This window comes from Larus michahellis, chromosome 3 (genome assembly GCF_964199755.1).
Source record: "Larus michahellis chromosome 3, bLarMic1.1, whole genome shotgun sequence".
NCBI classification, from domain to species: Eukaryota; Metazoa; Chordata; class Aves; order Charadriiformes; family Laridae; genus Larus; species Larus michahellis.
The window spans coordinates 72,414,454-72,439,695 of NC_133898.1; the positions used below are offsets into that span (position 1 = coordinate 72,414,454).

At 38.5% G+C, this 25,242-nt stretch overlaps 1 protein-coding gene across 13 annotated transcripts in view; it reads left to right on the plus strand.

Annotated features, from left to right (window-relative positions):
- PTPRK (protein tyrosine phosphatase receptor type K) overlaps nt 1–25,242 on the plus strand; it is a 417,492-nt gene that overhangs the window by 304,899 nt on the left and 87,351 nt on the right. For all 13 annotated transcript variants that reach the window (XM_074580776.1, XM_074580765.1, XM_074580769.1 and 10 more), the window contains exons 8-9: nt 13,862–14,164; nt 24,533–24,642. In XM_074580776.1, the coding sequence (XP_074436877.1) occupies nt 13,862–14,164; nt 24,533–24,642 (413 nt within the window). The remainder of the gene's footprint in view (nt 1–13,861; nt 14,165–24,532; nt 24,643–25,242) is intronic.

The following is a 25,242-nucleotide window of genomic DNA, read 5'->3' on the forward strand; positions in this document are numbered from 1 at the left end:
AATGTCTTGTTCCAATATTTTATATTTAGGTAAATTTGAATTGATGTACGATCTATTAATCATGATAAAAATAATTAAAGCCAACTGGAAGTATTTTGGATCCTGTCTCAGGTAGATAGCAGTTTTCTGAGCGTGCTACTCAGTCATGACCTGATCAAAACAGCTAGGCAAGAATGAGAGTTCAGAGCCAGCACCAATAAAGAAACCAATCAGGCATTTCAAATAAATTTCCTTGAGGATTTTTGTGTCTAGAAAAAAACCCCACAACTAAATTTGCATGGGGAGTAGCTTAAAAAAAACAACACCAAATTCCTCAGCAAATGAAGGAAACTTCATTTTGTACGGTGTGCTTTAATTAGGCAGCAGCATTTGTGTCCAAAAGAAGACAAGCAGTCTGTTGGCCCTTTGGGATGAATGCCTTCTGGACGTGTTTCTTGAGGGACACATTCCCCGGGAGCCAGACTGCAAGTAGAGCATAGTTTGCATTCTTTGCTTGGAAACTTCTATAGCCGTGGTGACTTCTTCTCTAAAACCATTCGGGAGTTATGCTTGAAATACAACCTGCGCACTCTCTTTTCAGAGTGTATGCCCCCTTTCCTGCAGACTTTGTGTCACTTAGATAAGCCTGTTCTGCAGCCCTGGCAGAATGTTATTAAATAGCTAGTTCATCTTCTCTGTACCTGGCTTGGTTTAAATGCTTAGCTGTGAAAATCATATGTTCTATCAGCCTCTTCAATCACTGTATACGGCCTTCGCTCAGACCCAGTTAATACAGATTACTCATTTTGTTGTAACGCTGAAAAGAGCACTGTACTATGGCATGATACTTATAGCAATTAGAACAGAGACTGCAAGCATAAATTTCATTAATCATACTGGTGATTACAATGGCAGCACAGGTCACAAAAGTGTAAGGATATTAGCCATTTTGTTACGCTACTCCAATATGCATGATTTTGTCTAGATGACAAAACATCGGCTTCTGTGCCGTGTATGTAAATATTTAAACTGTTGGCTAAAGATTTAAACTGTTGGCCTTTCCCATCTTTCTTTTCATTGCATTAAGAAGCAAAGGCAAGGTACTTGGTTGCATCGCTGTACCCTTGTGATGACTGAGTTCTGCTCTTGAGTTTTATTATAATGTCCAGTAGAAGTAAAAACCGACCCAATCCCTCCAAACAAAAACCCAAAACAAACAAAAAACCAAACCAAACAAAAGAACCCTACGCAGCAACAAATTTCAAGTAGATATATATACTAACCTAAAGGTTATTAAACAGGACAACCCGAATGCATTTTATTTAGACAGCTGCCCCTTGCCAAACGTCTCTAAGAAATGGTGGAAAATATGCAGAGTGGAGTGAATTGATTGGTTCTGTTCTGTAGCATCAGGTGGTTTGCAAAGAGGAGAGTTGAATTCTTCTGTTCAACATTTTTTTGAACATTTAATTTAAATACTGCAGTTAAAAATATTTTTTTTAATAGGAAGAAATGCTTCTGATATTCTGTGAACTACATAGTTGTATTTCAAACAAGATGAAGCAAGGTGAAATTTAAGTGAAGTGCTTGCAGTCTTGCCATCGACAAGAGGTCGGTGCCAGATGCTGTGAAGCACAATTCAAAAAATCCTGAGGCTTAGGGAATTGTGGAACACTGCTCTTCTGTCTTGTTCCAAACACCAAATAGTTAGAAATCAGCTCAAGCCTTGAAGTTGGATTTATATCTGCAATATATCTTCCATTCCTGCTGTCCTGAGAGGATGTAGAATCTCCCTCCTTGGAGATATTCAGAAATAGGCTGTACAAGATCCTGAGCAACCTGATATAATTGCTTTGAGCTGGAGGTTGGGTTATGTGACCTCCGGAGTTCTCTTCCAAGTTGAACTGTTTTATGATGCCGTGATTCAATCTGTTCCAGATATCCAAGTCAAAAACAATAAGTGGAGGGCTGCTGGGAAAGGCAAACATGTATTTGGGGTTTTCTGTTGTTTTTATTGCTGCTAGCACATGTTCTTGTTAGATCTCAAATTAATAATAATGTTATAATTTTGCCGAAATGTTAAAGTAGCAGGTGAACTTGGGAAGGAAAGAGCTGCCATCACATTAAGGTTCCGTTTAAGGAGAAAGGTAGACGATGGTAATGAAGAACATGGCTGGTGGGAGATTAAGGCAGGCATCACTAGCTGGTGTGAATGGCTGTGAATATGAATAGAGTGACCACAAAAGGCAATGCAAAAGCTGTAAAGAATCAGGTATATTTGCAATATAAGTAAAAAAAATAATTTCATTATCAGTCATAAAAGTCTTGAAACCAACTCTGAGGAATCTTATATTTCTAGACAGTCTACAGCAGATTCTTAATCCTGCAAATTATCATGGTTGTCGATAAAGGTTATGAGCTAGTGTGTTGACTGGGGTGACAAGAGCGGATGGTAGTAGATTGCATGTGTGCTCATTATGCCAGTCTCCAAAAGGTTAACAGTTAGATGAGGTGTAAAAAAAAAAAAAAATGTAAAAGAATTATAGAAGAGAAAAGTTAGCTCTAAAATTGCCTAATAGACACTCAGGAGAATTTTAAAGCCTTTCAGTACTAAATTTGGAGGAAGGGATTGTTGTTGTTCTTATATTTTACACTCAGCAATAAATCTGGTTTAAGTGACACAATGCTGGCGTCCAGCAATTAGCCTGCACTTCCAAATTAATACTGCTTTTGCCCGTGTGGCCTTCACTTGACTAATTGGCTGCCTTTCCTTCTTGTATTCTGTTGTGATTGTACGCTGACAGTGATTCAGCATGTACAACACAGGCATAAAAAAATAATTTAATGCTCCACTTACTCAGCAGGCGTGATTGACACTCTTGGGTGGCTGTTACAGTAGCGCTGGTCGGAGCAGCACGTCGGCAGTTGCTCCGCAGCAACGGTGAAGCCAAGACAACTGTGCTCGTACAATATCTTTTCAAAAGTCAGAACGTGGTAAAATTATTCAATACGATTGACAGCTTGAACTAGAGAGATCTGTAGATGGGCATCTAGAGTAAGAAAACACATAGTAAAGAGCGGTGGCTCCTCCTGCAAGTGAAGAGCTAATCCTTTACGTTTGCATGTGAGTGGAAAGTAGGTTTGTTGGGTTTGCATTTAACACCACCATCTGTTCTGTATAAAGCAAGATCAATTGCTCATTAATTAATCACTTTTTATAAAAATGCCTTCTTTTAAAAGGAGTAAAAGTTATTATCAACAGCATCTAAAATTGTTTTTCTTTGGCTGCTTGCAGTAAGCTGCTGGGTTTGCCACCTTTTTCTGTTATCACTCATCCAGACTTACTGTCGCCTGAAAATACTCTGGGATAATTTTTGAGGAGCATTTTTGTTTCTTGGGGTCATGGAATAAACCAGAAGTGTTCAGAGGAAGTTTGCAAAGAGAAAATTGTTTCAGAAATAAATTGCCTTCTTTTTACTGTAGGGTGAGTTATTTTGTATTTTCCCAGTTTCTGCTTAGGCAGGAAACAATAGCTTTGAGAAACACTAGCTGGCTGAAAGTAAAGCAGCAGGGCAATTTCTTTAGAGTATTTTATGCAGCTAAATGTTAAATGGAAATATATTCTTTAGATTTCATGGCCTATTTTAGAAAGCACTTCTCCAGCTGCCTCTGTTCGCAAGCAAGGCTTTTTTTGCTGCTTTTGCATTCTTTTTTGCTAGGACAGGGTAGAGCAGAGTTGGTCGTCAGCTCGCTTCTGCAGAGCCCTGCTCCTTTTCAGCAAAGGCAGCTCCAGGAACAAAACGTTTGCAGGTCCCAGTTCCCAAAATGGCCTTGCAAACCTTCATAGCCAGATGGTGGTAGGAAAGAGAATTGGTATCAGGTGAATTCTGCCCAGACAGAGCAAGTCAACATAAAAAACAAATATTCCTTATCATCCTTTTCCTTTCTGAAAAACAAACATTTTAAAGAACTTTTCAGGAAAAAAAAAAAAACAAAACAACAAATGTCTCTTTTTACTCAAGAATACATTTTTTTCTTATAGTTACATCAAGGGACAGTTGAATTGAAATCAGATTGCTTAAAATGCACAGAAAGTTATTTGTTGTATAAAATATCTATAAAGAAACACCAGCTTAAGGTGTGCTGGAGGCATAAGGAAGAAGAATTCTTTATACTTGAACAAGTATTACATTTTGATAGTTACATGGGTTTGGTCATTGACCACTAGATTGAGGAGGTTTTTTTAGTCATATTTAGTCAGGTTTTCGCGGGTGTCTGAGTGACTTCACTAGCAAAATTTCATCAAAATGCAAAGGTAGTAAAAATTCATGGTAATCAGGTATCTAACTTAAAAAGAATTTGCCTGTTGGCACCTTGCAACATTTTTTAGAGTTCTAAGTACCTTTGAAAATGGTTTCTGATTTTTTTTCAAGATTTTAATGTCAGAGGAGTATTTCTTTGCCCGCCTGTGTTATTTTTGTCTGTATTTATGAAGAAAACAAGATTGCTTGTATTTTCAACTTGTGTTCTTAACTTTGTATGAACCAATGAAGAAAATTAAGCCAATTTACTAAAAAAATTTCCAGGTGCTTAGGGAAAACTTTTCTGTATGATAGAAGCTACAAGGTTGGTCATTTGGAGTAAAAAAAAACAAAAAAAAAAAAAAAAAAAAAAAAAAGTAAAATATAAATACCAGGATTGTTTCACTGACAGGACAAGAGACATACAGCAGATGCATTATATGATACAGTGTCATTTCTAGCTTTAAGACCTCAATGAATTTGTGTTTTAGCCAAAGTTTTTCATATATATTAAATGTCAACTATATATCACTATATGAGATATACATTGTATGATATATAATGGTATATATTGATTCTGTGAAAAGGGCAGAGCCAGAGCAAGCTGCAACATACGTTATTACTGGGATTTACCATACAGACACAGCACTGAAGGGCAAGATCATGGGCTGCGACCCAGACTGAAATTCCAGGCTTTGCTGGTTGCAGGGAGTGGGCTGGAGGGTTGGTGGTTTCAACCAGGTGCCCAGGGGCTACCGGAGCCAGATGGGGCAAAATGGGAAAGGGGGCAAAGCGGATTGAAAACATTTCAGTATGTGTGCAGAAAGAGAGAGAGGATGCATTTTGGTGGGTGTTTTATCTGCATGTGGGGAACTGCACGTATGTGCATAAGTATCTGTGTGTGTACATACATATCATAGAATGGTTTGGGTTGGAAGGGACCTTAAAGATCATCTAGTTCCAACCCCCCTGCCATGGGCAGGGACACCTCCCACTAGACCAGGTTGCTCAAAGCCCCATCCAGCCTGGCCTTGAACACTTCCAGGGATGGGGTGTCCACAGCTTCTCTGGGAAACCCATTCCAGTGCCTCACCACCCTCAGAGTGAAAAATTTCTTCCTAATATCTAATCTAAATCTACCCTCTTTCAGTTTGAAATATGCACATATATATGTAAAAGTTTTAAGTGGGTATAGTAATTACTGCTTGCAAGTTTCAGTTCTTAGTCTTCAAAGGTGAATGTGGCCTTAACTTTATTCACAGTCTGAGTCTCTCTTCTGTGCTTAATATTTATTTATTATAGACTGTGTTCCACATTTGGTCACTTTATTTCATATGGTGATAGTTACGCTTCACGACTTGGAGGACTGAAATTTTTATGTACAGGAGAAAGGAACTGAAGCTTTAACGACATCCATAGAAAACTCTTGTTTTGCTTATTCACACTACTCCAACTTAGGCATTTTGCATAATACTCATAATATCCTAAGCTCCCAAATACATTGTTTGTAAACAAAACCATAAAAAGATGTTTATGAATGTGCATTGGAGAGAAATAAAAAAAGTAACATCTAAGCAAACTGATAATTTATATTCAACTAAATGTTTGCTGAATGGTTAGGTTCACTGTTAAGGTGGGTAAAAAGTGTATAGGGATGTGTGTCTAAATAAGTATTTTATATTCTTTTAAAATATAATCTTTATAATATAATTGTTATTGCTTTAGATGATGAGTCTTCCATTTTGTTTTAATATATCTATGCTACTAATATTTAAGTCAAAGGTTCATTTTTTTTCCACATCACTATTAATTTTGTAATTGACTTTACACAATTAAACTTCACCACTGCAGTCCTGGACAGGTTGCCTAGGAATTTTGTAATGCCAAGCTTTCCCTGTGTTTACTCTTGCGGTCTGTTGTTCGTTGACATGCTGATTTATGGTTTACACCACCAGATAAGTTTGGCTCATCTGGAGGAAAGAACTTCAAGAGGTCACGCCAGCTTTTCTTCTCTCCTTTTAAGACTATACATCTCCGTTTAATTTAAACTCAGAGGAAAAAAAAAGACATGAAAAAAAAAGGGGGGGGATTTCTGCAGCTAAACTAAACTGGAGAAATCAATGGAACTTGTTATCAAGGGATGTCTAATCTCTAAAACTAATACGAGACTTCACAGCTATTGATTACATGCTAAGGATGCACAAACTGTTAATCATGCATGGAGGCAACAGAATAAACATACTATCAAGAGAGAATGGGCAAATAATTGTCAGTAGTGCAGTTATATTAATCTCTTTACTATACTTCTGAAGCAGGGAGAGTTATATTTTGCATCCAAAAAGATACTCCTAAAATATATTGAATATCCTGTCATTGCTGCTGAAACTGGCGTAGTACAGCTGATTATCTATGTAATAATGCTGATGTTTTCTTCCGCTCCCTGCGGTATGTCATCAATAAGAAAATTGTAAGCTGGCTTAATAAGTCAGACACTAGATGAAGTGAAAAGAGAAAAAGTTCATAGATTTTCATGCAATTGCATTATAACCTTCATTTGCAACAAAATAAATTGGTAGGGCTAGTACAGTATAAACGCCATCGTTTCATTTATTCTGGGTTCATATTTCATATGATGAATAGATGGACATACTAAGATACACAAAAAAACCACAAAATGGGTTCTTTTTGTGTTTGCATTCATATTTGTTTTGTATTCTGTATGTGTTACATATGTGAGAATGTGTTACGTATGTGTTACGTATGTGAGAACCCAGTAAACCCTTTGATTTTTATTGTGGGAATATATGTATGTACCTGTTAATTTTTCATTTTCTGTCATACTGTTGAAATTACTTCAAATTGTACAGCTTCTGTCAACTTCATTTGATTACTTTTTCTTTGATGTTCCTATTTCTTAATGCTTCTAAGTTTAAGATTGAAGGCCTGCATTTTCAAATTTGGCTGCCTAAAGCCAGGCCTCTAAACTGCTGACATAGAACAAGATTTGAGGAAAAAAAAATAAAAAACAAACAAAACACACCAAAGTACCTCAGTTAGACTTTCCAACCTGTATTTACATACATGACAGGTGTCCTGGGTTTTGTATCTTCTGGGTATGAGGGAATGCAGATACTCCAACACTGGAATATCTGGAATAATAACTTATTCCAATAATATGTGAAAAGTCTGTATTGATCCAGTTGGTAATACGATGTTGTGTGCGTTTGGCTTAGAATACACATAGGTAGGAAAGAGTCCCTGACTGAAGATAAGTGGTTCATGAACTGTCATTAAGTAGTTAAAGGATTGAGGATAATTGATTTTTGCCCTTAACTCTACTTAGAAATGGTCAAGATCGGCCAGAATTACAGGCAAGAAACTTGAATAGAATTTCCAAGAATTATCCTGTCATAAAAGACAAGACTGGTACAAGCAAATCAGACTGAAATGTGCGGCGTTCTTGGGATGTCTGAATGAATTGGGTCTTCCTGTATTATCATCGCACTGTTAAATAATGGAGTTATTGGGAGTTAGCCTGAACTGAATTCTTTTGGATTTGTAGTTTAATGATCCTTGAAACACGGGGGTTTCATCATGGATAATGTAGGACAGCTCACATTACCTAGGGATTTTTCTTAGCTTCGTTCATAACAACTTAATTATAGGATACTCCTTTGACAGCCAGCAGATCACCCACAGAAGTGCAGAAGTGATCACAGTCCACGCACATAGTTCTTGCTCAAACTTTGGTTGACTGTTGAAATATGTAACTCCAGCCCAGTCCTTTTCAATGAGTGATACACTTTCATATATGGCAATCTTAACCGATTTTGTGATGTGAGGGAACTTAGCAGCTATATAAAACCTTTCTACATGATTCATCGCTCACTAATAACAGAAGTAGTAATTGAGAGTAATGCAACAGAAATTAGCGCATGAGGAATCCTTATTTATTGTTTTCTTACTGCACGCTTGACAGCTATTCTGGTTTGGGTTGTACTTACTTTCTCCAGTGGTTTTCACTCATATCATTCCTCTGTGCTCTTATCAGGGATCTCTTTAGAAGAATTCTTTACAGCAGCAGGACTGTAACGTTTTGGTTTTTTTTTTTTTTTTTTTTTTGAGTTTTGGGAACATTTTGTTTTTGTAGGACCTTGCATGAACCGAGGAAGCAGCAGGAGCCAGAGTGACATCTTAGAATAATCCTCTTTTATTTCCCACGTGCCAAGGAGAGACGTATCCTGGAAAGGTCAGGAGAAGCCACAGGACAGAGAGGCTCATGTTCTCATAAAGAAAAGTCTGGGGAATTCCAGTGGCTGTTCAGACTGAGAATATTAGCAGAAAAATGAGGACATTTTTTTTTCTATGTCATTTTTGTTTTAAAATTTAAGGGCAAGATAATTAAAGGAGCCTGTGTAAGAAACACTGTGTTTTAAATTACAGGGTTACTATCTTAAACCAAAGTTGCTCTATTTCTTTAATAATTGTCATACATTTGCTTTTGTATGTCAGAGGTTTTATGTAATATAAGCCCTACATCTCTTTGCAGTTCCCTCAAAACCTATGCAAATTTATGCGTTGTCACCCTTCAAGTCCAGTTAGTTTTCGCCTCTTGTGTCACCAATGAAGGCGACCTGGGTCACTCTTAAACTTGATAAGAGTTGCAGTCAGTGTGGTTAAAGCAGAAATCTGAAGTCAGCTCCTCAGTGTAATGCCATACCAGAAGGAGTCTGAGGGGGAGGGAAGGATCTGAAAGCCAACCTGAATTAACTATTAGGATTTCTGAGGAAAGGCAGCAAAAGCAAAGGACTTGTCATGCTTTACTAGCCTCGTTTTATGGGATTTTTGTCACAACTTCACGACATCTGTTTGCCTGTGATTGACAGCAGGGTAATACACATTATCATGAAAAATAGGTTCTGAGGAAATGCATGCTCTCACCTTGCTGCTTCTGCAACTGCGAAGGCTTTTGTTTTCACTGCCATCTCTGTGTAGGTGAAGATAATCTCTACAAAGAGGCTCAGATATTGACCTGTTGTATCATGTGTTGCTTATCAAGCACTAAAGAAATTGAATTTCATTTTATCTGTTATCTGGACCGTCTTATTAAATCATCCTGCAGTTGAGAGGTGGTATGGGGTCAACAGGTTCTGTCTCTTTTGCCATCTATCCCTGGATTATTAACCTTTGGAGAATTACTAAAGCTGTTCTTTATTTTATCCCATAAAGTTGGGTTAAATCTTCTTGATCCATAAATTGTTGCGAGTAAGTGCCACGTGAATGTAATTCTTTTTCTTAATGCGGTTTCTGGATAAGGAATGAGGATTTAGTAACCTGTATAAGTATAGAAAGCTCTTTTATTATTCTGTTTTTTTCTGGTTTGTTTTGTTTTGTTGGGTTTTTTTGGTGTGTGTGTTTTGTTTTGTTTTTTAATATTCTCCCAATGCCTCTGGCTTTAATTGGTTCAGTGAGAGTAAAAACAGTCAGATGTGAGATGATGGAGCTGAGTCAGCGAGCGCTTGGTAGTATTTGTTTGCCAAGAGGTAAAGGGAGGGTGAGGAGGAGGAAGATAGTGGACTGGGTATTGCCAGGCATTGAGAGCAAAAGGCCCAGAGAGAAGCTGGCCATGAGCAGAGGTGGGAATGGGGTGGAGATTGTAGCAGCAGCCCACGGGCAGGAAGGGTCTGGCAGAAGGGAGCCTGCCATCAGCAGAGGGGCTGGGGAGGGTCTAAAGGTCAGCCCTGCCACCACCACCACCAGATCCTCCATATGCCTTGTTGCCGTATTTCTGTTGGAAGACGTGACTCTGACAGTCAGGATGTTCAGAGTTAAGAGCTTGATACAATCACAAGATGTTGAATTTCCTGCAAGAGCAGAAGCCCTGAGTATTTTCTGTTGTCATCACAAGGAACTTCCTCCAGTCTTAAATATATTTTCTGCTGGAGAAAAAGACTTGAAAAAATAAATTATGAATACCCCCTCCCCAAAATTTTAATTTTAACTACAAGATGTAATGCAAAAAATAATCTGTTTCACTCAAATTCCAAGTTCTCAATCAACAAATCTTTCAAAAGGAATAAATCAAACTATTGCTTTTCAAATAACTTGTCCTTATGCTCAGATATTCACTTACTGTCTGGGCACTGTTATGCTTTTTCAAGCTTGTTCTAAGAAAATCTGCAAAAACTCTTTTTAAAAAGAACTAGAGTTGAGGAGTGGAGTTAGCATTTCTGTGGGAGCACTGGCAAATCAACTGTAAACGAGCTCTCTGAATTGCTGCTGCTTACTGGTGCTGTCTGGTGGCCAGAGCACTGGTGACCTGGGAGCTGGCTACCATTCAGTTTTCGTATGGCCCTGGCAGTAAATCACCTTGTAGCTTTGAACAAGCTATTAACCTTTTTGTGTCTCTTTCTCCTTGCAGAAAAGGATTAACACCACTTACCTTTCTCAGGGGGGTAATTGGTAGATTAATGTTTGGAAAATATGAAGTGCTTCCTGCCATTATTATTGAAAGTCCAGCTGATAGGTTAAGAAATCAACAGAGATGCTGAGAGAGTTATTTCTTCCCTCTTGGACACAGGGTGCCGATTTGACATGTGTAATTCAAGGAAGAAGTGAGAAGTCATGCTCTTGAATGTCCATGTATTTTGGATAAAAGTTCTAGATGTGACTGAAAGAGGAGAGGTGAGAAAGCAACAACTGGGAGGACAAGATGCAAATTGACTTGTTGGGATTAGTAAGACTGAAAAAGTATCCAGAGATCAGAAGAGAATGCATAAATTGAAATTAAATCCCAGTAGGATCAAGGAAATATTTCGGTAAAGTACAAACCCTGAAGTGTTACGGGGAACGGGAAAAATGGCAGATGAGCATTTCTTTTTGCCACCATTGAGAACAGAGTTATTCTTAATAAGATTATTAGATTTTTGGGAGGCCTACTCAAAAATTCAGTGGTGTTTCATCTGAGAAAAGTAATTATTCGAAGATTGCTTTCTACTGAGGTGTTACAGATGGAGGCTTTGTGGTGTGGTAGTTTAAAACAATTGGTCTTTACCTCTAGAGATCCCTGAGACAAATGTTGCCCAGAAGCAAGAGTAAAATTGTGTTTTTTTAAAGCATCATTTTAGGAGCAGTGGGACAGTTGGCAGACTTTACCAAAGCTGTTGAGAGACTCTGCAGACTTTAATTACCATCTCAATATTGCAGAAGTTGTTTAATTTCTGCCAGAGAAGGCAATAGTTGTGAGAAAGCAAGAATCACACTCTGTCTTTCATTCTTTCCTTTTTGACAGGTGCATAAAGGATGCTTTTCAGTGTCTCCTCTGATACTGTGACACATTTGTAAAATTTGCATAGAATTGTAAAATAATTTTTCTTTAAGATTAACATAGCTTTTATTTTTTCTTCTCTTTTGAAAGTGCCGAACAGCATAGTGTGAGTGCAGTTTAAGTCTTGTCATGAAAGAAGCAAGATGAAAATCGAGTGCATTTTCTCCTACTGATTAGTTGTCTTTAAACATTAATAGTATCAACCTTCATGGCCAGACAACATGTATTATGTTGTGTTTATTTTAGAGGCTCCCATACATTTTAAATTCAGGTTTGAATTCTCTCTCCGGTGTGGGTGGTTGAAGGCACAACCTGGATTAAAGAGGAAATTATTAAAATGAGAAGAATCATTCCATTTTAGAAGGAAGAACAAGCCTACAATACGAAACTTCCTTGTTGAAGGATATATTTACTCTTTTAGGCCTCAAACTCTGAATCAGAGTCTGTATAATGCCGTTTTTCACTGTCATTCATATGAGGAAAAGGCTGATGATATTATTTTTTTTTCCTCTTTTAGCAGTTCTCTTCCTCTGTGACACCTGAGTGTGTTTGGGTTTTTTCTAAGTGCTTGCAGTAGCCAAGGAAATACTGATTCTTTGAAGACACTTCCCAGCTCCTTCAGTAGATGTACTGTGTTGCTACGTTTTTTTTTTTTTTTTAATGACTGCCTCACACCTGTCTGTGCCTGCTAAAGCACCAGACATTGTTTACTCTGTAAAACCCCTTTTTTTTTTCTCCTCTTAAAGTCTCTTATCTCTCAAGGACCTTTTCAATGCTATCTCTCAGCTTCAGATCTCTATTGTCACAGTATACAATAAGTTCAGAAAGCTACTGCCTGGGAAGTCTACTTATTCATTTGTATTTTTTGCCATATATGTGATAAATCGGTACTTAAGGGCAAAGGAAACATGCTTGTTCAAAATCCAGGAAGGGAAGGATAGATCATAGAAACAAATAGGCACAATTTAGAATCCTTAACACTCATCATGTTACTAGGAATACCTTTATGTTATATTTAGAATTTGGTTGTTTTGATGTTTGAAACTAAATGTTTGCAGTTTGTCTGGCAAACTGCGTGCTGAATAGATTACACTGATTCACATTTCCTTATTTCAATATACCATCTGTGCTTTTGGCTGGTTGTTAGCCTCGTTGGGACTCTTGTTTCATAAATGCAAGTTACAAAGAACTGTTATGCCCAGACAGAGAAAGCCTATATTTCACTTCCTTGAATAATCTCAGCTGTTTTGACCTTACACCAGCAAGGACATGAGCTGAAGCTGTACCTACAGCAGGTTTTATTTTCTCCGGTGAAGAAGGATGTATTAGCAGGGCATAAAGATCCCCTTGGTGTATATTTCCAGCGAAACTCTAGTATATATAGTCATGGTCATGATTTTCATTGTGTAATCATTTTAATTAAGTTCAACGATAAAAGTTAGTCTTGCATGAGGAATGAATACACTGGAGAGACAATGAAAGATTGATGACAGCTTGGGGAGCATCGTGTACTCTGCTGGTGGAAATGCACGTGTGGAGCTTGGGGAGCAGGTCAGAGATTACCAGCTCAGAGCAATGTCCAGGCAAAGTTTTGGGGATCCAAAAGAAGCAGGATACAATGGGAATATCCAAAAGCATTTTTGGTAATATTACTGAAGGGTTTTGCTTGAATGAATAACTTCATTACTAAAATAATAAACATCAATTAATATCTGCATCATCTTTGTAACTGCTAGCTTAGTAAGGTAATTAGTATAATTAGTATACAGCATTGCTTGGTGGCATGACAAATCATAGTGTAGTGAATGTTGACTCTTTACCACGATGATGTATTATCTAATTTACATAGGTGAAAAAAAAAAGCTAAGGGAGAAATCAAGAAGGAAAGCCAGTGGTGACAGCTGGGTGGCCTTTTGGTCACTCTTCTTGCATCTGTTGCCTGTATTCTCAATTGCTTTGAATCGCTGCACTGGTAATTAAAAATTCTTTTTCTCACTGTTACCAAGTCTTAATCTCTGACTGAAACCTGGAAAGAGAGGCCAGGGAAGAATAAAGTAAAAAAACCAAGAAACTGGCAGTTTTTTTCCCTTCAGGGTACTTGTACAAAGGATGATACTTCTTCCAGGAATAAATCTGTGTGCGTTGGATATCTCCTTTCCTTTCAGATTCCTGTAGGCAACATCTACCAGTTACAGTTCAGTGCAAGAATGAAGAACGTTAATTATGTTTTTCTTTGTTATATTCTGTTTTCTAGAACCTATGAGAACACCAAAAACTTTGAAGATTGCTGAGATCCAGGCCAGACACATTGCTGTGGATTGGGAATCTCTGGGTTACAACATCACTCGTTGCCACACTTTCAATGTCACTATATGCTACCACTACTTCTGCGGACACAACGAGAGCAAGGCGGACTGCTTGGACATGGACCCCAAAGCACCCCAGCATGTTGTGGATCACCTGCCTCCCTACACGAATGTCAGCCTCAAAATGATCTTAACCAACCCAGAAGGGAGGAAGGAGAGCGAGGAGACCATTATCCAGACAGATGAAGACGGTATGTGTAAATGCTGTTACGGAAATTACATCCAAGGCCAGTCTAGACAGGTGGATGGAAATGACTTTGTGTGTTACAATATGTGTCCCAAAGAATGGAAGTTGTCTTCTATTACTGTATTAATTAGCCTTAAAACAGTAGCTTTGAAAGTATTATAGCTGTCACCCTGCATATATAGCCCAAACTGTCCATGTAGCGCAAGTCAAACTCAATCTCTCTCTTGCAAGAAAAATGGTCTTCCCAGTCCTTCAAAAAAATGTGCTAATGCAGGTGACAAGAAGCACGGGGTGGTGTTAGATGAAGGCTTCTTCACAGTATTAGGTGTACTATTTGAAAATAAATTTAATTCTGTAAATTTATATTTAAATATTGAGTTCAGTACTTAAAGACTCTGTTCAAGATCTAAAACCTCTTCAGCAAATATCTTTGAGCAATAATTTGTGTTGCAGGTTAACTGTTTGAAAGCCACCCATCAGATTAAAGTAGTATTTTGATAACTTGGGAGTTGGACTCGATGATCGTTATGGGTCCCTTCCAACTCAAGATATTCTGTGATCTCTCTTTAAAATGCTCTCAATGAAGTTTCATTGACAAGACAATTGAACGTACCTTAGTTGTGAAGCAATAACGAATAGATGTAGATGTTAATGGTGACTTTCAGTGGTTAGGCTATGAATCTTGGTATGAAAGAGATTAAAGTAAAAATTGATATTTTTCCATAATAATATTTAAAATGTCGTAGTAAAGAGCAATTTCAGTTTCCTTCTCTGATATTTAGATTTCATTAATATATTGACAACAACAAAATGAGAATAGATACTGACATCAGTAATAAAAAAAAGAATACCTGGCCTAACGTAAGGATGTAGATACATAAGAAGATAAAATTGCAAAAGATAATGTGTTTGCCTGTAAAATGTAGGAGAGAGTATAGCTTTATATTTGGATAGCAATCAAGGTTAGAATCTGGTAGCACTTTTTTGTCATATATTTTCAATTTTACAAGAAATAGAACAGGAATACGTTTACTGTTGCAATAAAGAAGAGAGAACAGCTTATCAAATAGGCAGAATATGAGGAGCTGTAGGCAACTATAGAGACAGATGCATCACATGATGATTTATTGAGAAGTACAGAATCAGAATATTTCAGGCATCTCAAATTGTAGCATTGCTTTTTTAAAAAGTTAATTATAAGTATAATCCATGATGGATTATTTCTGTATCTGTGTTTACATTGTAGATACTTGTGGTTGCTAATTTCCTTGAGGTTAAAAAAAAAAAAAAGTAGTAGTAATATTTTATGTCCATGGAAAATTGATTTCTTTTTCTTTTTGACTGAGTTTTCAGGAAAGGTTATGCTTTCTGATAGCCTTTATCTAGTTAGACATGCGGAGATGATGGCTGGTCACTATAGCGGTGCTCGTCAAAAGCAGGAACAAGTGTATATATTTCGTCTTCTGGTTTTATTGTGGACTATTCTTGGAAAATGATGCACGTAAGGCAGGTTTTGGTCTCAACCTAGTACGCCAGTGTGCTATCAGTGAGCCTGTTTGGACTCAGCTTTGGTGTCAAAGGTACCATAGTGTAGAAGAAGCCTCACTCAGTAAACAAAAGTTGCTAAGGTCAACTATTTCAAGCAGATGTTGTTTTCAAGGAGGGATTAATAAATTTTAAAAGGTTCCTATATTTAGATGCACTGGTGGTAATAATGCTTATGACCTGAAAACTGCCTCTTGTGAGGTCTACTCAGTGATACTATTGGAAATGAAATGCAGATTTTTAATTGTGCTTTGCTGATTGACTTGAAAGTCAATGTCCATTTTGCCATGTATTTCAAGATATGGAGCATGCAAGCAATGTACGATATGGAGGGCTTTCAGCCGTCTCGGAGGATCAAAGGTGTATTCACGCCTGCATCTCTCTCTGTGCTCTCTTAGCAATAGTAAACTGAGTTCTGTAGTTGACTGCCTACGTGTATGCTGCTAGTTTAGTCCCATGTCCAAGTGATCAAGTATCCGTCTGAAACTGTTTTAAAAACACAGCTTGCAGCCTAAAGCAGGACTTGGTCTAAGAAGATGAGAGCTACAGGAAGATACACGAGTCTGTGCCCCACATATTTCACATGGTAGGAAGTAGCCTTGTTGCCATGATGACTTTTTTGCAGGTTTTGTAGAATGAGCATGATGTTAATTACATAGTGGGGGCATTATCAGCTATTCATTTATGAGGAGAACAGAGGGATCATAGTGTTTACCTACATTTTTGCAAATACCATTAGTTATAAATAGCCACTGATTACATGATTATCTGAAACTGTGCACTTATGTTGTGTACTTTTCATAAATAGAAACTTTAAAAACTCCAGATGACAAAACCAGATCATTAACTTGTTAGCTTTTCTGTAGCGCAGCACTTTCCAAAGCCATTCTTTCTTACGAGGATCTGCTAATGAAGTAAAAACTTTGTAGACTATTGAAGTTAAAGTTGTCTACCCCACATTCTCTTGTTTCTCTTTGTCTTTACTATTTTGCCCTCATCTTCTGTCCATCTTCCCTGTGCTTCCAGCTCGCTGTCCCTTTCTTCTCTCTTTTTTTTTTTTTGTTGTTGTTTTGTTTTAAAGCTTCCCTTTGTCTCTTTGCTTCTGTCATTTCACCTCCTCCCTTCTGCTGGGAGCTTTACACGTATTTGAACTTCTGAGGTTCTCTAAATGCAGAGGATCTCAGAGTTTTGCAGGGCTCTGGTGTGAGACAGTGCGGATCTCTGTCTGTCTTTCACAAAGGTTCACATTTCTATAAGGCTGTGTAGCTGGGCCAGACCTCCCACAGCGATGAGTGTTAACTGAGCAGCGTATGGTACCAGTGTATGGAGCAGAATTAACTCAGGAAACAATTAGTAGAAGAACAGGGTGAGATTCAGAAGCTGTGCTTCAGACCTTTGGAGCCGTGACTGACAAATGAAGGAGGTTTTAATAACTTGTAATTCAGTATCTGCAAGAAAGCAAAGCCAGGAATATCAGTCTGAAAATGTCTTTCTGACCAGAGCTAGATCTGAATACTTGGTGGTTTTAAGTATTTCCATTTAACTTTTAACTTGGATAAATGGAGTTAATCTTTAAAGTATATTATAGTAATTTGCAAAGAGCTGTATTCCATGTAAAAATTAAGCCCTTGAGCAATACACTGGTAAACAAGTTGTGTAAAAAGGAAGATGAAAACATGGAAATTTGCCAGTGTTTTATTGGTGAAACACCATCTTTCACTTTGGGGAGAGACCACACCATCACTAAGATTTGGGAGAAAGCTCTTCTGAGTACTTGGGCACTCAGCGTTATCTGTGCCATCACCGCTTCACCTGGCTTTTACAGGAGATGGACAGTGTTTGAAGGATTTGATAAAGGAAAAAGAGGAAGGCTCGCACAATCTGGGGATGCGTACACGATGGGCAGAGCTGATGTTTGGCATTTCGAACAAAGTACGCAAACCAGCAGTGAATTTATCACTTGGCATGAATCAGCAGCGTGCCCGCGTTCTCGGAGCTGCCTGTTCACAAGGGCACTGGGAACTCAGAGGGGCACTTTTAAGAGCAGCGAATGGCGAATGGGATTAAAGCAGATAAATGCTTCCTTAATTTTTAATTGGAAACAGATGCGAAAGGCAGTGGATTAACAGGAATAGAGACATTAGCTCTGAGAAAGCAGCTATGGAGAAAGCAAATTGTGAAGCTCAAAGTGTTTGATGGTGATTTTATAACTAGTAAGGGAGCGTGTCAGCTAACAGCAGGCAAACAACTAATTGAAAAAGATCGCTTGGAATAGGGTAAGTACCCATTTTGGGGCGTAAAGTATACTAAAGCTTTGGGCTGAGCCAAAGGACACGCTCATTGGACACAAACCAGGCCCCCTGATCTTTCAGAGAGTGTGTCTCATTCAGCTCCATGCAGAGATATCTAGAGCTGCGACACCAGGTTAAGACACCAACTGTCCAACCATTACTCATGCTCCTGGGAAACAGCAGAGAAAGGGAGAAATGTTGTAGTTAGAGGGCAAAAAATTTAAAAAAATAAGTACTTAGTGTACTTTTTAAATGTGTGAAGAGGAAATACCTTCCATCAACTTTGAGGGAGGGTTTTACAGAAATAGTTGATGTGTAGTATTTTTCTGTGTTTGACAGTAGGGCTGTAAGTTGCCTTTACAAAAAAAAAAAAAAAAAAAAAGAAATTTTTTTCCTCCATTCACTGTTTGATATGAGAAGCAGTTTTTCTTTGTGCTTTTTCAAGTTGTTATGGCACCTCAGGAAAATATTGGATGAGAAAAAAAAAAAAGAGGAGATAACAAATGTACTCAGGTCAAAGGAGACAAACAAACAAGGCTTTAAGGATATTTGGAAAAACATAGCTATGAAGCTTTACTAGTAGCATTGGAAAAGTAACAAAATTAGCCCACTGGGAGAAAGGTTAATGCAGTGAGATGAGCAGGTAGTATGTCCGATGCTGCAAAGGAGGGCTGCAAAGATTGCTTGAAATGGCAAACTGTCTCGAAAAATGTGTAACTTATCTAGTCAAGTGACACATGCATAGATGTCAAGTGAACCCGGTATACAAATCCTATTGGGAAAAAAATGGCAAATGGTAGCAGTTAACAAAGAGAAACCCAAGAGATAAAAGTTTAAATGTGAAATTGTCCATTAGCGCCACTGCTAAAGTATTGACCTCAGTCCTTGACCAACAAGGGAGACCAGTGACCTATGTGTTATGAGCAGTGGCAAAATTTAGTGTCAATATAGTCAAATAAGGGAGGAAGTTTTATGTCTTTAGCAGCAGTGAACTGAAACTGATTATAACCAACCTACTGCCAGTGGTAAAAGGAGCCTGGGATAACCTATTTGTCCTTCAGCTCATGAAAATAACCCCAATTTTTTTTTCAGATGGTAGGTAAGATTTGCTATTGGCATCTCATCGAGAGAGAGAAAAAGTGATTATGTGTGAGCACTTTTTATTAAAGACATCAGAAAAGTTGATTTGTGAGAAAGTAAGAAAAATATTGAAATCATTAGCAGAGATTTATTTCAAGCTTACACTGAACAAATGAAGTAAGCTGTTTTAAAGTATTGCAGAGACAAGAAATACAAGCTAGGTTTTATATTAATAGCTCTGGAAAAATTGGCCCTGAAACACACAGTTATTTACCCTGGCTGAAACAACTTCCTACTTTCATTTCCTTTGGATAGCTATATTAGAAGCTTTATAGCTGAAAAAGTGATATTGCATATGAGATTTTTTGTTGAAACGGTGTGTTTCACATAATGATGGCCGCAAATAGGCCAGAATTAGCGGCTATTTCAGCAGTTGGCAGTAGAATGAGGGCTTACACCTGGGCCCACGAGTTCCCGTTATTCCCAAGCCATGCGCCAGCTGAAAGCACTCTCCGAATATTGATTTGCATATTTTTAGAAAGTTGTAAAGTATGTGAGTATGGGAGGTTATTTCACCCTGATATGGAGAAACATTTCCAAATCCCTGAAATGAGGAGTACTGAAGTCAGCATTTGGTGTAAAGAGGCTTTAAGCAAAATACTGCATTAGGTGCCTGAGCCCCCCAATTCAGCAAATCCAGAACTCGTGGATTTAACCCCATTTGATATTTGCGCCAATAGCTACAGTGATTGCCGCTGCCGCTGAGACCGTCAGCTTGCTTGTAAGCATTTATGTTTGTTAAGTTAGCAATTTTATACAAGCTGGAAGGTGCGGGGACCCGTCGCAGGCGTGAGCGGGCCAGTGTCCGGGCAGTCCATCAGTGGCCCCGGCTGGGTGACACGCACCTGTGCCAGGCGGTGGGCTTTCGGCCGGGGAGGGCAGCAGCCCTTCCACCTCCCGGGGCAGCCGCGCCAGCCCTGCTCCTCCAGCAGGAGAGAGCAGTGACCAAGGGGGACGTGCACCTAAGGAGACTGTTCATATGCAGTCCGTTTTCTTCTCAGTAGCATTTTGTTCTTCGCAGCAAATGGTGCAACTTGAGCAATTTTCAAAGAAGCCATTTTTATCACCGCCTTTGGTGTAAATACTCTTACAGTAAAGACCTAGTAATAGCAATTCTGATTTTTTTTTTCCTTTTTATTATATAAAATTTGCTTCTATGTAAGCCTTAGTCTCGAGTTGTAAAAAAGCATGAAGCTAAAGTGGTAGATCCCTCAGATTGCCAATGGAAAGGTGGGCCATTTTAATTGCTTGTAACTTGAAACAGTAGGAGAGATTGACTGTCACCGTCTCCTGAAAACGAACGTCTTCCTTTGGAGAAAGGCTGTAAGTTTGCTGCTGATACTTTACTTTTGGCGTACCACAAAGGAATTTTTCCCAGTATAACCATGCATATATCTGCACATAGCCTTTACCATATAGCATAATAATATTCTGCATGACTTTCACAGAGTATAATAATAAAAATACTCTGTTTACATGCACTTTCATTATTTTGTAGCAGGAAAACTGAAGCAATATAAATTCATTTTTATAGTGGCTGGTGTCAGTTAATACGTTGTCCTTCCAGAAGTAATGTATTGTAATATAAATTTCCCGTTAAGTTAGTGTAGAACAAGGTTTAGGTGACACTATTTGTGAATAATAATTTATTTGTGACTGTGACATAATTTAATGCAAATATATTGCTCTAAAATGAGTTGGTCTGATGTCAGATTGATGGTTTGTGCTTTTATTATGCATAGTGTTTATAAAAGTCCACCATCCCATATAGAAGAAAAGATTATCAGCTATTCAGTATACGAATATATGGCTTCATTAAAAGGGCTCTGGAGATGCAGGTAAATTGTGAAAGAAAAGCTTGTGATGTTTCCACTATAAAACCTTGCTGAAATTCCCTTTGAATTTGTTTTATGTTACTTTCATATACATGTGCATTTTATGTTGTATACTTTTTTATAGGAAAAATGTTACTTTTTTTTCCTTAAGTTTAAAATCTCCTCTGAAACTCATACAGCCAAACCCACCTAAATGATTTCGCTTCTTCCGATAAGTGTAAATCTTGGCTTGTTGGAAGTTTAGCATAGAATAGTGCACGTGAAAGAGAGAGTGTTTACTGTTGTTGTCACTGAGAGGTGGTGGGGTCACGCTTCACAAGATCAGCAGGTGGAAAGAAAATCAATGGGACCAGAATCTTTTTAAAGAGGGGGTGCGGAGGCCAAAAGGTCCGAGTCCGAATCCTCTAGCAGCTACTTACACTTGTTGAATTATTCAGATACCTGGCCATTGAGGGGGAATCTTAAGTAACATACTTCACCTTAATATACACCTGTAATAGTCTTGAGTGTTTTAATTTAGTATAGAGTGTCCATAAGTCCAAGGGGAAGAGGGAGACCTCACCTAGGAAGAAGAATGGGAGTTGAGAAAGCAGCAGAGGTGCTGTGGGGCTTCTGGAGATGCACACATGGGCCTGAAGAAAACCTTATGGGCCCTTTGTGAGGAGGTTTCCATAAGCCAATATCAACACAAGGATGGTGTTTACCTGGCTGGTTTTCACTTAAGTCCTTGCTAAATATTGTATAAAAGGAAAGGCTCTTAACACTGCTTTGGAAAGGTGAAGTTTAAGATATTCTGAAGTCCTTCAAATTCTGCTAGGAGTCATAGGGAATAGACAGCAATGGCTGCCTGCACGGAGAGGTGCAGTTTGTGTCTTGAGAGTAGTGTTGCCAACAGGTTACTTTGCTGCTGTTCTTTTGTTGTTGGTTTTTTGTTTGTTTGTTTGGGGTTTTTTTTAATTAATTTCAGCCTTTTTAAAATTTCTGTTTGTAACTAATACTGACCTGAGAACAAAGACATACAAACACAAATGAGGACATTTAGGCATTATTTTGACTAACCTGACCGATGAATCTATGGGCCCGCTCACATATACTCGTGTTATTTAAGTAAATTCCTTTGCTCCTGCTTTTCTCTTTCCTAGCTTCCCCTTGCCCCTTGGGTAAAGCTGTGCAATTAGAAGATTTTTTACTGTGATTGAACTGAAAAATGGAAGGGAAAAAAATAACTTCAGCCCCATCGAAACCTGTCTTTCAAGCGAAAATTAATTTATATCCCTTTTTTCTAGGCATTTGAACTTTTATTTGTTTCTTTGGTTTAATTCCAATTGAGCTCTCAAATAATTTAAGTTGATCCCAAGCCTCGTTTTTGGAGAATTGACAGTGGTGGGTGAGGTTTGTGGGAATTACTGTTCTATTTTTCTAGACAGTTACTCTCTTTTACTTTCTGACCTTATTTTTCCTGGGATTCCCAGCGAGCTGCTCATTGCTGGGCTAGCTTCTCTTCTTGTGCCCTTCCCATGCCAGTGGGAAGGGAAGCATGAAACTAACTGGGATCATGTAGTTCCAGTCAGTTTAACATTGCTGCTGCTGCCACAAGCAACGAATTTTATATCGCAGGAGAAGAAAACACGGTCATGCGATGTGATGAGCCTCAAGGCTTCTCTCACTTGGGTGTTTAAAGAGAAAATATAGGAGGCTTTACGCAACCCTCAAATGTAGAGCCCCGCTCCCAGTTTCAATTGAATATGAAACATGTTCTTTAGAAGCACCACACAAAAAGTATTTTGCAGGTTTTTGAGCAATTGTGTCTGTTTTCTTTTCACCTCTTGTGCTTTAATGTCAAATTTCATGTGTTGATGCCCCCTTCATTCCTGTGTTCTCTCCCAAACACAGATGTACCTGCGCGCGCGCACACACACACATATATATGCGTGCATCTTCCAGGGAAAATGTCGTGTGCATCAGGGTATATTCGTACCTCATTTGAGATGCAGAGAAGAAAAGCAGTAGAGAGTTCCCATGAAAAACAAAGCGTTGCCTACAGCAAGTCTCTCAATGCCACGAACAGCCCACAGGGGCTGCCGCAGCGTGTCAGCCTTCATCCACTGCCCAGTCGCTATCGGGACACTGAAGCAAAGCAGCAGCGTATGATTCTAGTTAACTTCTCCTAAGTCTTCATTTGACAGATGGATGAACAGTTTCTATGAAGCTCTCATCTGTTTACTTGTGGGCTTTTGTGACTCCATGAATTTATTATTAATGTGCCAAATTATGTTGTTTGTACCAAGGGTCAGATCATCAATTACAGCTTCCACGTAGACTGAAATAAATCCCACTATTGGTACAGAGTGCTCACTCCTTGGTGCTGCCAGCACAGATCCTGGCACTTATGTCCTTTGATCCAGTGGGTTTTAATTTATTTTTACTCTTTGTAAAACTTCAGTCTGCTTTGATAATTAATACATGAGAAATGTCATGCGTGAGGCTCACTGGAAGCCGCATTGAAAAAAATAGGCTGATTAAGAAGGGGAGAGAAATATATGTCAATATATTAAATAGAAGTAACATTTTAGCTTGAAAGACTGCAAATTTGGGCAACTTTGGCTTTTTGAGGGACGACAGTGCTTCTTTAGGTTCAGGGTTTCTTTCGGTGCTCTCTTATCCTCATCCCCTTCTTTCAGCATGTACGTGTTCAAATCTAGGTGAGCTGCTGTGGTTAAAAAGGAACCGTATGTGTAGGCAAAAATATCTTGTAAGCTGAAATGGGAGATAACTCCCGCCTGGTGTTGATGGGATTACCAAGTACTGTGAATCACTGAGGCAAAGAGGCCTGAGGTGACACTTCAGGCCTGTTATTACACCAGGGATATTGGTTCCATTTAAAGTAAGAAAGTAGGGTCATCTTAGTGCGGTTCAGTTCAAAGGTTTGAAAATGTCTCTTATTGGAAAGATTTGAAGTGAGCAGTTTTGATCCTTCTGCAGCACGAGCACGTCAGTGGCTGAAAAAAGTGGCAGCCGAGCTGGTGTGTTTGCCCTGTGCCCAGCCCCCTCTTTAAACGAGGATTTCTTTTAAAACAACAAAATCACAAGAAGGGGTGACTGAAACTATTTTGTAAGCGTTTCTCTCGTTTGGAAGATGCTGTGTAACAGAGGCTCTTCCTTGCCTTTGATTTTTCTTTTTAAAAGGATTTTAAAACCGTGTAGTCCTTGTCCTAAGATACGCATATTACAGAGTTCAGTGATGTTCCCTGAAGTCATAATCTAGCTCGAACTGTTTCCCCTGGCTATACTACGAGACAATTTGACTTTGCATGAAGTTTTGAAAACCATATGCCATATGTGGGGATAACGTTTCAACTTCATGCTCTCTCTGTGCTGTGAATGACAAAATACACTTTGAAGTGCTTTTTCATAGTCTCCACCACTGCCTTTTTGCATGCAAATGAATATTAATGAAAATAGACCCGCGCTCACTTTTCATTTTACTAGGATGTTCTGTCACCTCTTTAATTTTTCTGTCTCTTGGATTTCGTATTTTTAAAAGTTTTATTATGTTTGTAGTGCCAGGCCCTATACCTGCCAAGTCGGTGAAAGGAACTCCTTTTGAAGATAAGATCTTCCTCAACTGGAAGGAACCTGTGGATCCAAATGGCATCATTACTCAGTATGAGGTAATCATTAAACAGTTAACAAGCATAGGATAGGGCTAGGGAAGTGTAGTGAGAGGAGTGGCTGACAGTGGGTGTTTATGCTCTGTAGACAGCTATTCAATTATGCTGCTTTCATTTACAGAATACTGGATTTTGTCTAGTGATTAGATACTCAAAAATCATAATTATGGTGCATAGGTTGTTGGCTGACCAGCCCTGTCAAGTGGCTTTGGCATGTGAGTATAACAGCATTACAATCCACATGGGAGGTGCTAGTTTTGAAAATCTAGTATCGTTACTGTACACCCTTCTAAAGCCATGCCAGCCATGATCTGTGAAATCTTCTTTGTCAGACTAGAAGGTTACATGAAAAGTAATATGGTTATTAAACTTGGAGAAATGGTTTTTAGCTTTGTTAGATCTTTAGGTATCACCCTTTAAGGAAACTTCCATGTATATTCTATTTAAAGTGTATTTTATCTATGAGCCTTCTAGGGACTTCCACAGGAGGTTGGCAGGAAACACGAGCTGATTTGAGGAACAAACACTACCTTTCAGGCACTCCTTTTTTAAAGGGACAGAGGGTGTAATTTTGTGTACTAGTGAATTATAGGAGGAAAA